The following is a 14,779-nucleotide window of genomic DNA, read 5'->3' on the forward strand; positions in this document are numbered from 1 at the left end:
TATGAAAGGAGGTGCAAGAGACTTTTACTAACATGTTATGAATATGACTTTGGTCTATTCATAAAACTTTGGGAGCTACGTGTGATTATAGAGAGTTTTAACAGAATTCTGTGTCAAAACCATCCTCTTCTCATGCGTACCACCCTTCCTTGACAGTAAGTTCAGGCCAGAAGTAACTCTGCTTCAAAGCAGTATGACTTGGTGGTGGTGAAGTTGGCTCTACCCACAGTGGCTCTGACCAACCTCCTGTGTGGACTGTGCTGCTGGCCAGTGAGATGTGCTGTTCTTTCTTCTAGGCACCCTGCTAACTGCTCACTCCCCAACTCCTGTCGCCCCTCATCCAGTCACTGTGCCAACATACCGAGCCCCAGGAACACCTACCTACAGCTACGTGCCCCCTCAGTGGTGATAACCCTGCAAATGTAAGTGATCAACAAAGGCCTGGGTCACCTCTTTACTAAAAGTGCATTTATTTCAGGGAAGACTGCCAAGCATACCACATAGTTAACATCCCAGGTAGCAATTGCTACCTAACCATTGATCCTTGTGTGGCGCTGTGGGCTAATGAATCTGACTGCAAAGTCTTTTGAACTGCAAGGTGGGTGGTTCAAGCTCATCAGCTGCTCCTTGGAAACCCTATACAGGGTCACTATGGGTCGGAATTGACTTGACAGCACTTAACCACAACAACCATTGATCCAAGGACAATGCAATTTAAAAATTTTTGTTCTTATTGGGATTCAAAGAAAAGGAAGAAGATAAACCATTGTGTACTTACTGTATACACTATCTCCTGTGTTCCTTATCTGACTTTTTCCTTTGATTCGCATGCCCACTTCCTGTGACCCCTGTTATAAGTAGTCAGGCTGTGAGATGTATGTGGATAGTTGGGGACCTGGTGCAAGGATCTGGGAAGCAAATGGGAATCTCATGTCCAGTGGCCTCTCCCCACTGTGGTGCTTCTGAGAGCAAATTCTGTCCTTTGTAGTCCTAGAGTATGCCATCCTCTTTCCTTTAAGATTAAGGAGTTTCTTTTCTGAGCAGTGGTGCTGGAGAGCTCGGTTTGACTGCGTGTCTTTCTCTCCTTCCAGGTTTGAGGATGGAGCTTTGCAGTCACATCAATGAGGTTTCACAGCTGGTGCTGCAGGCCTCGTGCCTCCAACCAGGACTCTCTTCTTAATGCTCTCAACACTTAGCTAAACACTACAACATTCTGGCCCAGCAGGTCCCAACATTGGTAGTCTTCAACTAACTTTTTGGGTTGGTTCTCAAGCAAATCCTGTTTTGTGGACTATGTGGCAATTTTTTAGCTAACTATAATGATAAAAAGGGAATATTAACCTATTATGAACATATCTAGTCCAATGCATGTTTAAAAAAACACAAAACAAAGCTTGCTCAATCTACCTGCAGTGACTGATGTAAAACCATCATATGCAAAACCCAAAGGAATGGAAAAGTATTTTACAACTTGTATCATTAATGTACTGTTGTAATGTATACAACGTCTTAAAAGTTATAAGTGTTAAAATGAATTTTTCCATAGAGCATCTACAATACCATACATGATTCTTCAGTCTTTTGGAATTGATGTGGGTTGCCAGTTAGGAACATGGATTTTAGTTTTCAGTGATATTTTTCTTTAATATTGTACTGGGGGGGAGTAAGCCACAGGATGTGGGGAGAGCTGGGAAGGCTGCAACTGCCTAGGGTATGGCATACAGGCCTCTTTCCTTTCCATACTTTTCATACTGGCTTGGCAGTATCAGTGTAATGTGGGTTTTCTTAAAGATCATCAAATAGAGTTGTGTGACCAGTACATTTAGAGACGGGGCTGATTTATGTATTAGCAAAGTAACTTTATCTGCTATTTAATTTTTCAATACAAATTTCTTATAAATTAAGGAAATTTATAACAGTAGTGGAAAAGTCCTGTGTAGAAATAAGTTATTTTCTTGGGAGAAAAGATGTATGAAAGATGAATGGTAATCACACTTGGAGGTTATATTGACTTCTACTTTATTTAACTTAGAAAACCATTACTTTTTTTAATCATCCCCTGAGAAATGTTGAGTCCACTGAAGAACATACAGGTGTTGCTCCCCCATCAACCTTCCATACACATAAATAAACACACAGAAAGGCAAAGATTATGTGTTATAAAGAAAGTTGTATATGTAAGATTTATTAAATGGGAATAAAACTATTTAAAAATTCCTAATCTTTCTTGTAGAATGGAGAATGCATACACTGTGTCAGGGCTGTCAATGGATCTGACAATGTAGAAATCTGTAGTTTCTCCTACGGTTTTTCACCCTCATGATGTGTTCCCTGAGACTAGCTGGAGGTGAATTCTGAGGGCCAAGAGATGTCTGTGGTCTGTGAGCTGCTTCTGCTATCTCTTCTTGAAACTGAAAGCACTTAGTAAGGAAAAAAGTTGGATCACAGGAAGGCCCAACCAGCATCGAAATGTATTTATGCTGGCCACAATTATTAGGAAAGAATTTTGATCTTAGAGTATTGCACAGAAGAAATCAGGAGGATGGTTTTTTGGCATAAATATGTTCGACTTAAAATGATGGGAGTGTTTTTGTGTTTTCAGATATAATCACAGTGTGGTGATGGTGGTTCAAATTGTGTTCTTTTTATTCGTCTGTTCAGCTGTGGGGCTGGCATCTTTATTACAGTCCCATGGTGGTTTTGAGTGCTGTGTTTGGGGGAATTTTGTGCTCTTATCTCTAGCAGCTAGCTAGGTTAGGGGCTCTGATGCTGGTTGCTGGCTATAGAGGTCAGCCCTGGTTGGTGGGTCTTGGTTAACTTTTTTTTTTTTTTTTTTTTAATATAGTAAGTTTTCTTCCGAATTTTTTTCACGCTTATAAGAAATTTATGAACATTTTTGCAGTCACATCAATGAGGTTTCACAGCTGGTGCTGCAGGCCTCGTGCATGGCTCATTGTAAACGAAAGTCTTTGTTCCTAATGTCTATTAGCTTAAAATGTTTTCTGATAAGTGCTTTAAGTTGCTTTATGAGCACTTAGCCCACCTTAATGTTTGTGCGTGCATGTGTGCAGCAGACATTTTTCCCAGGTTAGAGTCTGTTCGTTTTTTCAAGTCTGGGTTACTAATTCCATTTGTGTAGTTAATGAGTTTACAATAAAAAGTTCTAACGGTCCTAGGGACCAACCTAACTGATTGATAAGAGAAATAATCTTTTCAAGTTTAGGAATAATAGATTAGGAGAAAATTGTTACAATTTTAGTGTGTGTTTTAAAAAAAGCCCCAAAAAACATGAAAGGGAAAACCATATACATACACTTCACTCTAAGGGGTGGAGCCATTTGAATACAGGAGGGGCTTAAAAGAATTTATATGAGATGTCTTGGTTGGATATTGGCATACACAGGATGAATGTTTTCATAAGCACTGAACTAAACAGTGTTTTCAAGGGGGAATGAGTGCATTGCTTCATAAACACCTCTTCTCTCCCTTATACTTTTTAATCTTTTTCCCCATTTTGTGAAGTTGATTTGGGAGGCTATTTATCAAATACTTTTACATTATGGAATAAATCCTTGAGGAAATCTTGTAGTTTGAAACTATCAGGGCATCAACTATCAATAAGTATTTTATGATAATATAAAGTATAGCTTGTGTGCCAGGTAAGTATCTAGACATATGAATGGTAATAAAACTATTACAGTCTCTAATTTCAGTAGCATTTAGCACCAGTACAACTAAATAATATAAGTTGCATCAAATTTCTGTTGTAAAGCTACATAATTTGAGATTCCCAAGGACAGTAGTGGACCATTATGAGAAATTTTTTCATTTTGTATGTGATGTTCCTGATTTGAGAGTCCTTTAGCTGAATTGTGGCTCTTTTAAAAGATGAAACAAGCAAGCAAGAGCCTGATTCTGTAGACTTGGACAACTTCATGGATGTTTAAGAAATTTCTGTTAATACAATTTCTAATCCAAGTTTGGGGAGTGTGCTGTCACTGTAGGATAAGCACTGGACTGCAAACCATAAGGTCGGTGGTTCAAGCCCACCAGCTTTTCTGCAGGAGAAAGAAAAGGCTTTCTGCTTCTGCAAAGATTTACAGCCTCAGAAACCCTATACAGTACTGTTAGGAGTCAGAACTGACTCCATAACAACAACAACAATCCAAGGTCTGTAAGTTCTGTACATCACATGTATTGGTGTTACTGTTTCTGTGTTAATAGAAATCTTGTTTGGATCTGGACTGCCCCTGAGAAGGGATGCCAGTGTTGACCTGGGCCGTTCCTCGAACAAGCAGTCTTGTCAGCATGGAGGCATTTCCAGGACCTATTATGTCTCTTGTGTTTGTAGGGTCATTAGACCTACTAGTTGCTATTCTGTGACACTGTTTATTGACTGCTATGCAAATACAGTATTTACAGGAGATGAGGAGCCTGTCCCTTGGACTAGGTGCAGTCAGTTTCCTGCCCTTCCCAATCTGGGCACCCAGTGCCTTTCTCATCTGGCAACATCATCTGGTTGTGATGAATGAGATCTCAAATGTGATTTTGTTTGTGTCTTTTGGAGACACTTCAGTACTGAAGATAATATATTCTTGCAGATGATTTTAAATGTACTAATAACCTTGTAGTATTGCCCCCGTAGGAATTCTCTGAGGTTGTTGAGGGAAGGCGACATACACCAGCTGTGTAAATAATAAGGTGTGTTTTAAATAGGAAATCCAGACTTCTTAACTGTCAATTTAAAATATTTAACAACAGTATTTCTCTGACCATTTGAGCCACATTTTTCTCATCTGGCAGCTAATGGCTAATCATCTTATCTTCTCATTGCCATCCTGGGTGTGACACAAACAGGACCTAGTGTGTGCAGGGGTAGGTTCCAGGGAGTCTACCATCATCAGCTTCTGGGGCATGAGGTGAGGGTGGGTTTTGGTTCTTTTCTCTGGTGCTTTCAGGGTTGTGCAGGGTATAGTCTCTAGAGGTGAATAAAGTTGGGATTAAGGATATGGGCAGAGGGCTTATTAGCTATCCTCTCCAGCGCAGCTCAGATTTTTTTCCTGTGTGTGTTTTTTCTTAAGTTCTGCTTTTCAGTGTAAACTTTCTCAAAGTGCAGTGGTCTCTTGAATATACTGCCAGTAACTGAGAAGGACATGATCATTTCAGGTAGAAAACTGTAACATTGATAATATGATAAATCTATATTGGGGTATTTGTTCCTTTTTCCCCACCTCCACTTAATTTGAATAACAGAAAACTTGTGTGGATAACCTGATTTTTGATCCATAGAACTAAAAATTAGTCAGGATTCCTTATCTACTTGGAACATGTAGTCAGAGGGAGAGACAGAAGAAGCTCTTCTTGGCCTCTCTGTTTAGGGATCCAAAAAGGAGCTTCAGGAGAGATTGTGTTCCCAGATGCCTGCCTGTGAGATATGACAGGTGTCAGTTTTAGCCTCCTGGAGTCGAGATGGAAGTCCTCCTGCCTGGTGTTGGCATCCAGTGGGCCACTGTCCCCCTTAGAGCTCCTCCTATGGATCCTTTTGCAGACTAGTGTTCAGTATAATACTTGGGACCTAATTGAAGAGCAGTTGTCTTGACAGAGTTGCTATGATAACAACTTGGAGTGAGGCCCCAAGGAAGCCTTAGAGGCAGTGATTAAATAGGAAACGAATTTTTTTTAATGACTTAAATACTGTTTCCTAGATCATTCTAGTGGTAGTTTTTATTAATGCTTAAGTCAACATTGTCTTCCAGTGTTAATGGCATCCTTCCCCTCTGCATTGAACTTACTGTGTCAATCTAAAAGAGTGGATAAATCCATCCTAAGCCAGTTCAATTAAGTGTAAATTCTTACTATTTTAATTTTTTATGCAATCTGATGAGTAGATGAGCTCAGATTTAAAATTCTTAAATGCACGCTTATTGTGACAAGAATTGTTATGTAATAATAGTACAGTTTTCAATAAAGATTGACTTGTATTGCATATTCAAGTGTTCATAATTTTTCTATAGGGATTTTATGTAGAGGAGCTTGTCCTGACTGGGAGGTGGTGTAGCTTTTTACGTCAAGATAGGAGACTCTTCTTTCTGGAATTTCAGAAGGCCATTGTGATCTTCAGCCCCTAAGTGACCTTGGCAATGAATGAGAGACCTCAGTCTTGGAAGATTGTTACCCATAATCAGAAAGGAAGCATCCCTGTGTTCTTCCTCTCTTATATATATGGCCCAGCTCCTCATAGGAAGCAACACTCTACAGATGTTCATCCCCAAAAAATTGAATATCATCTGTCCCCAGACTCATATTTTCATACTTAAGTAAACTGTAGCATATGGGAAGCAGCCCACTCTCGCTCTCTGGCCTTCCTTCCAGACCCTCCGGAGACGAGTACTAGACAGTGTCATCCATACTTAAGCAGGCTCTGGGAACATAACAGGATAATCCTGATCCTGCTCGCCTCTTCACTTCCCAGTCCTCCCCAACTCCATGTGGCCTTTCTGGAGACTGCCAAGCTACCTTAACTTGCCTCATCAAAGGCCTAACAACTTCAGTCTACAACCATGTAGATTTTCCTTGCCCCCAATGGGTTCCTTTTCTTCATAGACAAGATGGGTAGAAATGGGATAATGAGGGCAGAAAGAACAGGGCATGTTAAGAAAATATACAAACATTGACAGGAGACAGTGACTGGCAGGTAGCTAAGTTAACTTTTCAAAAGATTCTTTATGAAATTAAATGTGGTTCTGGTTTGAAGTGTGCTTAGTGCAATAGTCATTGTATATGTTGTTACATTCTTCTGGGCTGGTGTGGGCCAGCATATTCCTTGTTCCTTGGCAGGGCTTCCTCTACCTCAACACTTTTATCTGGGGTCCTAGAGGCTGGGCTGTAGGATTCAGTCCTTGTGACCTTTCAACTATGGTCCACATTACAGGGTAAGACAATCTTTCTGTGTTGCTAACAATGATTCATTCTTTTGCTCCATTATTAGAAAAACAAAATTCAAAATAGGAAAACAGAAAATCAGGTTCTGGAGTCAACCCACAGCTATAGTTAGACTGGCTGTAAAACTTCACAGGAGTATACATATGACTACAGTTTTGTTTTCTTCCCACTGTAAATAAAGACATCACAAATTAAGCCGGTTATCATTTGGCCAGGAGTGTTGGGGTGGCGAGATGGCTGGGCTTTGGCTAGATGTCCAGGCATAGAATTCTTATTTCCTGTCCTCAGACTGCTGGGATTGACATCACTGACTAGGGCTGGGGCCTGCAAAGAAAATGAAAGACCAAGGAGCTCATTGCTGACATTGCAGACAACCGAAGGCTGAAAGAGTGTCTCTCAAGAGAAAACAGGAGAAGGAGGGATGATTAGGTTTCTTAAAAGAGGATCCAAAATGGCCAGAGCATGTTGACCCAGAGCTGCAAGAGAGAGATGGATGGTTGTGAAGCGGGGCTTCCATATCCAAAGCATAGGGCAGCTCCAAACCTGACCTAGCCCAACACTGATACTCAGACAGGAAACCTATGGGAGGAGGCTGTGTGTGTTAGGGCACCCCCTGCTCTCCAGCACAGTTTCCACAGGATTATGCCAAGAAACTGAAAAGGGGAACAGAGAACCTGGTGTGCTCCTGTTAAGGAGTCAAATATCCCCTTGCTTCATCCCCGTTGACTTCCAGTTTGCAAAAAGATGGGCAAAGAAGGGCTGGATGTGAAGGGTCTCAGAAGTATTGCTGAGGAGCCACAGTGCTTCCTGGGATAAGACCAAGCTGCTGTTGGCTGGGGTGGGGTGTGGGTGATGCTCGCTTTCAGAATGGTGCCAGCTGGCTGATGCTGTGCCAGAAGGTGGTTGGTTTCCACTTGGGCTCTGCTAGCACCAAGACTTGCTGTTGTGGTAGGCCAGTGGGCAGTTCTGAGTATTTCAGGTGTGTTACATAGTAGGGCTGGCTGGTGACTGATCAGAGGTAAGAAGAAAGCCTCAGGCAGAATGGCAGTCATCGGTGTTGGGGAGGATGAACCAAGGGTCATTTTAAAGCTCTTCAGGGCTTGGGATGACCATATCCAGGGGTAACCTGGGCCACCAAGGAGCTGCTGACATAGGCCCTGCCCTCCTGTGCCTTCAGAGGGGATGATAGAAATTTTGGGAAAATTTCTGGATTGTGGATTGTGGAATCTTCCAGAGCTTATGCCCTGTTCCAGGCACTTGACTTATCAGGACTGCAGTCCTTTTAGAGAAAACAGGGTTGTTCACTTCTTCCAGGTAGTCATACAGATCAATGAGGTGCCGTGGTGCACACTTTATCACTGAAGCCTATTATCACCAACCTTTAGGGGCAAATACCTGGTCATGATTTGGATTAAGGTAGGTGTGAATGGCCTAAGAAGTGGGAGCACTTACCTTTAGTGAATGGCCTAAAGTGGGAGTGATTTACCTTTAGGCTAGCATTCTGCATGGCCTGCTTCCTCAGTGATGGAGAAGCCTAGCATGGAACTGTGACACAGAATCCAGTGGGCCTCCTTGCCAAGGATGAGAAAATCCTTCACTTGCTCTCCACTATGCTCTCATCTTGCCTTGAGCTTCTACTCCCTCACCAGGGCTGCATCAGCATATGATGTTGTTGTCCTGACACTTAGGAAGAGAGGTGGTTGTGACCTCATTTGACCATGTACTCTGCCTCATGTTCTGCATTCCACTTCCTTTTGTTGACAAAAACCTATCTCCCATTGCCTGGAGTTCTAGGGGCCAGTTCTGTTTGTCCCTGAACATCCCAATTGGCCCAGAGCTCACATCAGGGCACTGCTCCTATCCTGTTCAGTCCACCTTCCCCAGAGCCAACCCCAGGTAGAGGAGAGACTCTGAGGGACATTAGAGGTCCTGACTGAAAGAAGACTTCGCAGGTCCTCCTCCCTGCCCTCACCTCAGCTCTCATCAGATCTGTGATGTACCACCCCTTTTCCCTCCTCGCTTGTGCATGTCCAATTCTTTCCACTAAATAGAGATGCTCTCTGAGAACACAGAACTGACCTTGCATTGCTGTGCTTTGCAAAAGTTCAGGAGCAGGCAAGGGTGCAGTACAGAGATGCTCTGGTTACATGAAGGTAGTGGAGGAGATTTCTGGAGGACAATGGCTTTGTCCCACACCAGTGCAACCCTAGGGATTTCTTGGGAAGGGACTCCCCTAAGTCCCAGAAACCTGAGCAAAGGGGCCCAAACACTATGGAAGCAACCACCCACCTCAAACACACCCAGATCAGTGGCATGGAGGAAGAGCTACTCCTGCCAACAGGGTGATGAAGGCAGTGCCATTGTATACTCCTGGAGTTGAGAAGAGTCTTTGCACTATGGAGAGGGGTTGGCTGAGTTCCAAAGTAGTCTTGATTGCCTCTTGTTCAGGTGAAGAGGGCAAGGCTGAGAAAGGTCACACCTGATTTCTGGTCTAGCCACAACTGTTCACTTTATTTGTCCAAGGCCTTCTGCTTGGGCTTGTTAGTACATAGTAAGTGGTTTTCTCTTATGGTGATACAATGCAGTCTGAAGGTGTTCTTGATGCTCACATGGAAGACTCTGCCCTTCCCATCTTTCAAATCCACAACTTCCAAGCAGTTCATGCCCATTTGGCCCTTAGTAGAATATGTCACAACAAAGTAGGTCCTGCCAGAGGTGCCAGAAGATGGTGTTCAGCCTGCTGGTTGGGACCCTCCTGGCCTTTTCAAACACCTCCCAGATCCTTGTATTAAAAAAATCTATACAGGAAGGACCCTGGAAGCTGCTGCCATAGGCACAAACCAAGGGTTAGTGGTACTGACTATTGGCAGTACCTCCTAGATGGATTCCCTGATTGTTTGCTGAATCTGTGAATGCTCTTGGTACTGCCCTGTCCTGAAGATGTCTCTCCTTCAGGAAACCGATTCTGTTGCCTTTGCTATGCTTGACCTGGGAGTCAGTTCCTATCTTCAAGGACAGCAGAGGGGCTGAGGCTGGGGTTGGGGTCAGGGAGAGGGCTAGGATCTATACTGTTCAGGTATGGGGCCAGTTCACAAAGTGAAGCAGACATCTTGGTAGTCAGTCTTCACCAAGAGTCAAGTAAAAACTGCCAGCATAAGTGGAAGCTCCTCAGGCCCTATAGTTAGTTTGAAAAGCCTACAAAAAATTTTACATGGCTTGGGAGGAGAACAAGGTTTTCAGGGGAGAAGAGATGGCTTGAAAAACCAGTGGCCAGTCTCTGGAGGACACAGCTATGGCATTCTCAGTAGCATAGGCTCCAGGTGAATCATTGTGTGTCAATCCTGGGTACAGGCCCACCCTGCAGAGGCAACCTCCTCCCAGGCCTGTGGGTTGCCCGTGGGAAGAGCCAGCTGAACTCAGGTCTGCAGGGACAGAAACAGCTCTGTGAGTTAGCTCCTTTCTTCTGGACAGCTGCTCCCAGCCCCGGTTTCCTCCTTTTGCCTGCTTATGCAGTCATCTTGTATCCAAGGCTCAGTGAATCTGGTCTTGCAGTAGGTGAACTGGTGGTGCAAAAGAAAATAATTAGTTAATTCTTGTCATGAGGCTGCATGACATGTGTCAGCTTTCCTGGGTAGGTGAATTCTGACCAAGATGTCTTTCCCTGAGGGAGCCCAAAGATCCATAAACACAAGCCCATCTAACCTTGTGTCACAGAGGAAGCCCTTTCACTGATCTTTGCTTCTCTGCCTCTGTCCTGGGGGTAGGAGGTATGGCATCACAGGGTCAAGATCTGTAGAAGCAGCAAGCACAGGCCATGGTAGAAAGGGCGATAGGGTCTGCAGGAACCCCCTGAAACCCAGGGGAATATTCAGTGTATAGCAAAAATGGGGTGGTGGGATAAAGGTGGGCCATGTTTGCCCTATGAGTTGATTATCTTTGTAAAACAGGCAGACATGAAATCTGGCCATTTGAGATGTAATGTAGCTATGAATATGTACAAATTTTGAACACTCATATGAAATAAAAAATATAAAGTATTTATATTTTATATTAATTAGATGTAGAAATGGTAATTTGGATGTAGCATTAAAAATATTAAAATTCATCTCAGAGGACTTCTGGTTTGGGCTATAGCAGCAAAAACCAGGTTGGGTACGCTCCGGTGAGAAGGGAGGGGGATCTCATGAAGGAAATGCTCATAGAAATAGAACAACTCCAGAACTCCGGATCTACCATAAGATCCAGGACGTCAGTTTCCCACACTCGCAAGTGAAAAAAAATCACAATATTAAGGAAAATATTGCGAGTTAGGAATCTGGAGACAGGACTCCCTCAGCAGCTACCTCACCCTGGCAGAGTTTAGAGGGCGGGGCTAAAGCCAGTCTGGCTCAGAAAACCGCGGAGCAGAGGCATCTGCAAAAAAAAAAGAAAGAGAGAGACGTGAGAGATTACACATTTCTCCCTGTTCCACTGTCATTGCTCAGTCCCTACATCAGGCGGGACAGTTTTCCCACAGTACAGAGAGAGGGAGCTTGGCAGTCACTTATGACATCACCCGCGGAGCCACAGACCTAAAAGATCCCCATCAGGACCCTTCCCAACAGTGCACCATGGTGTAGGTTCTGACTCTGGATGATCCTGTGTGGGGTTTCCAGGGCTGTGAGACTGTGTGGGAGCAGAGCACCTCGCCTTTCTCCTACAGTGCTACTGGTGGTTTCAAGCTGCTGACCTTGTGGTTCGAGGTCCCATTCATGGCTGCTGCACTGCTGGAGCTCCCTGCACAGGACCAGTTCAAAGACATCTGTAAAATCACAGCATAAAAGGACTCAACCATCCCAAGAATTGCGCTGTGCACACGCAGATACCTAACTGACCTTCAGAGACAAAAATAGCAGACCATCTTTCTCCCATTAACTCCCCAATATGTACCTGCACCCCTCTACTGTAGTGACTAGAGGAGGGGCCTGAGAGAGTGGACACCCCCACCCCCTGATGGTGTAAGTCGACCACAGCTTCATTCTGTTCCAAAGTGGTTCCAAATCACACATCTTTCCTGGAGGTGGGAGCCTTTTCTCCCTGTGTTACCCAAGAAGAGACAGCAATTGTGGCCATATAGCCAAGCTATAAGCATACCCCATAATATTCCACCACTGAGACAAGAGCCAACAACACCCACTAAGCATTACATGTGAAAAGGGAAACCTACCTCCTAATCATATTCACTAGGAGACACCCAGTAAGCTTAACAACAAACATTCACTTAAGATTTAAAAAAACACATAACTATCGTGACGAATAAAAAGCAACAAAGGATATCTAAACATGTCCAAAAACAGAAGAGAGTAGCTGATGCAAATGAGATGGAGAAAGACAAAGACTTTATAGAGGAGGAAGAGCAGGCTTTGGATATTCCTGAGAAAGAATTCAGAAGAATGATACAGAAACAAATTCAAATGCTCTGAAAAGGGGTGGAGGAAAATGAAGAAGTCAAGAAAGTACTACAGGAGCAATCAAATAAGATTGATACAGCATTGGAAACAATTCAAAACCTGCAAAAAATGCCCATATGATCAATAATAAGATATCAGAAATGGACAATACACTGAAAGGGAAAAGGAGCAGAATAGAAGATATGGAAGCCAGAAGTAGGGGTCTGGAAGACAAATCTTGCAATACTGCTAAGATAGAAGAGCAAGCAGAAAAGAGAATTAAAAAATCTGAAGAGAGTCTAAGATTCATGCTGGATAACATGAAGAGGAACAACTTAAGAATTATTGGCATTCCGGACAGGAAGAATCAGAGAAGTCCACAGAGGAGATTTCTTCCTGAAGAGCTTCTGGAAGAAAATTTCCCTAACATCTTGCAAGATGAGAAGATAAACATTCAAGAAGCTGAACGTACCTCAGGAAGGATAGACCCCTAAAGAAAGTCACCAAGACATATCATAATCAAGCTCTCCAAAATCAAAAACAAGACAAGAATACAAAAAGTGGCCAGGGAGAAGAGAAATGTTACTTATAAAGGCAAGCAAATTAGATTAAGCTCTGACTATTCAGAACAAACCATGCAGGCAAGAAGCCAATGGGGAGACATATACAAAGCCCTACAAGAAAAAAACTCAACCAAGAATTGTCTATCAAGCAAAACTATCAAGCAAATATGATGGTGCAATCAAGACATTCCACGATAAACAGAATCTGAGAGATTTTTATCAAAACCAACCCAGCACTTCAAAATATCCTAAAGGGAGTTCTGTGGACTGAAAACCAAGAAAAACAGACAACAAACAGAGATTGACAGGCGTGGCAACACCACCTGGTACTCAGTCAACAGATAGTAGAGTCCAGAACAGAACAAGGCTACAAGAACAAACAAAGAATCTGAGAGGAAGAAGGGACAAACGTAGTATCAGAGACCCAGGTGGTGAGGATGTCAGGAAAATTACAGGATACAATGGATTCTCTTAAATGGAGAGAAAATTAAGTAGAATACAAGGTAACCCCAAAGAAAGTTAATACTTCACAACTTATCATAAAAATGAATTTCCAAGCAGAACAAGCAAACATGAAAACTAAAAAGAAACCGACAAGAAATAGCACAAAAAACACAAACCCAACACAAGAAGGCATGCAGAACAAAAGAACGAACAGCACCACCAAAAAAGTAACATAATGCCAGCAATTAATTCATACCTATCGATAATTACATTGAATGTCAGTGGATTGAATGCATCAGTGAAAAGACAGAGAGTGGCAGAATGGATAATAAAAAAAGACCCTTCAATATGTTGCCTGCAAGAGACACACCTTACACACAAAGGCAAAAACAGACTAAAAATTAAAAGATGGGGAAAAATTTTACCAAGCTAACTGCAACAATAAACAAGCAGGAGTGGCAATATTAATCTCCGACAAAATAAACTTTAAGATAAAAATCAGTGTAAGAAACAAAGAAGGTCACTTATCTCATGATCAAAGGGTCAACTGAGCAAGATGACATAACTATAATAAATATATACACTCGCAATGAAAGAGCAACAAGATACATGAAGCAAACCTTACAGGAATTGAAGAAAAAAAAATAGATAAATCTACAATTATAGTGGGAGATTTTAACACACCACTCTCGAAAAGGGACAGAACAACCAGAAAGAAATTCGACAAAGTTACAGAGGAATTAAACACAACCAACCAATTTGACCTCATAAATGTATAAAGAACATGAAATCAAAAGGATAATAACAGAATACTATTAAGTGTTATAATTGATGGTCAACTCTTCATAGTATTCTGTTATTATCCTTTGATTTTGTTTGGTTCTGTTGTGACTTGACCCATGTGGTTTCTAATGTGAGTTATTTGTGTCCTCTCCCTCTTTTCTCTTGTTAGTTTTGCCAGTGGTTTTAAAATTTTTATTAATCTTTTTGAAAACAAGTCCATGCGAGCCAAAATATGACCTTGAATATATTCCACCTGAATTTAGAGATCATCTGAAGAACAGATTTGATGCATTAAACACTAAAGACCGTAGACCAGAAGAGTTGTGGGATGACATCCAGAACATCATACATGAAGAAAGGAAAAAGTAATTGAGAAGACAACAAAGAAGGAAAAGGTGAAAATGGATGTCAGAAAAGACACTGAAACTTGCTCTCTAGCATAGAGATGCTAAAGCAAATGGAAGAAATGAGAAGGTCCAAGAGCTGAACAGAAAATGTCAAAGATCAGCTTGAGAAGATAAAGCCAAATATGACAACAACATGTGCAAAGATCTGGAATCAGAAAACCAAAAATGAAGAACACGCTCAGCATTTCTCAAGCTGGGGGAACTGAAGAAA

At 42.2% G+C, this 14,779-nt stretch overlaps 1 protein-coding gene across 1 annotated transcript in view; it reads left to right on the top strand.

Annotated features, from left to right (window-relative positions):
• LOC102836061 (myelin-associated neurite-outgrowth inhibitor-like) overlaps positions 1-409 on the top strand; it is a 58,373-nt gene extending 57,964 nt beyond the window's left edge. Inside the window, exon 5 of the mRNA XM_006876924.1 lies at positions 297-409. Coding sequence (XP_006876986.1) covers positions 297-409 — 113 coding nt within the window. The remainder of the gene's footprint in view (positions 1-296) is intronic.
• The last annotated feature ends 14,370 nt before the right edge of the window (positions 410-14,779 follow it).

Source organism: Chrysochloris asiatica, unplaced genomic scaffold (assembly GCF_000296735.1).
Source record: "Chrysochloris asiatica unplaced genomic scaffold, ChrAsi1.0 scaffold00429, whole genome shotgun sequence".
In the NCBI taxonomy this organism is placed as follows: Eukaryota; Metazoa; Chordata; class Mammalia; order Afrosoricida; family Chrysochloridae; genus Chrysochloris; species Chrysochloris asiatica.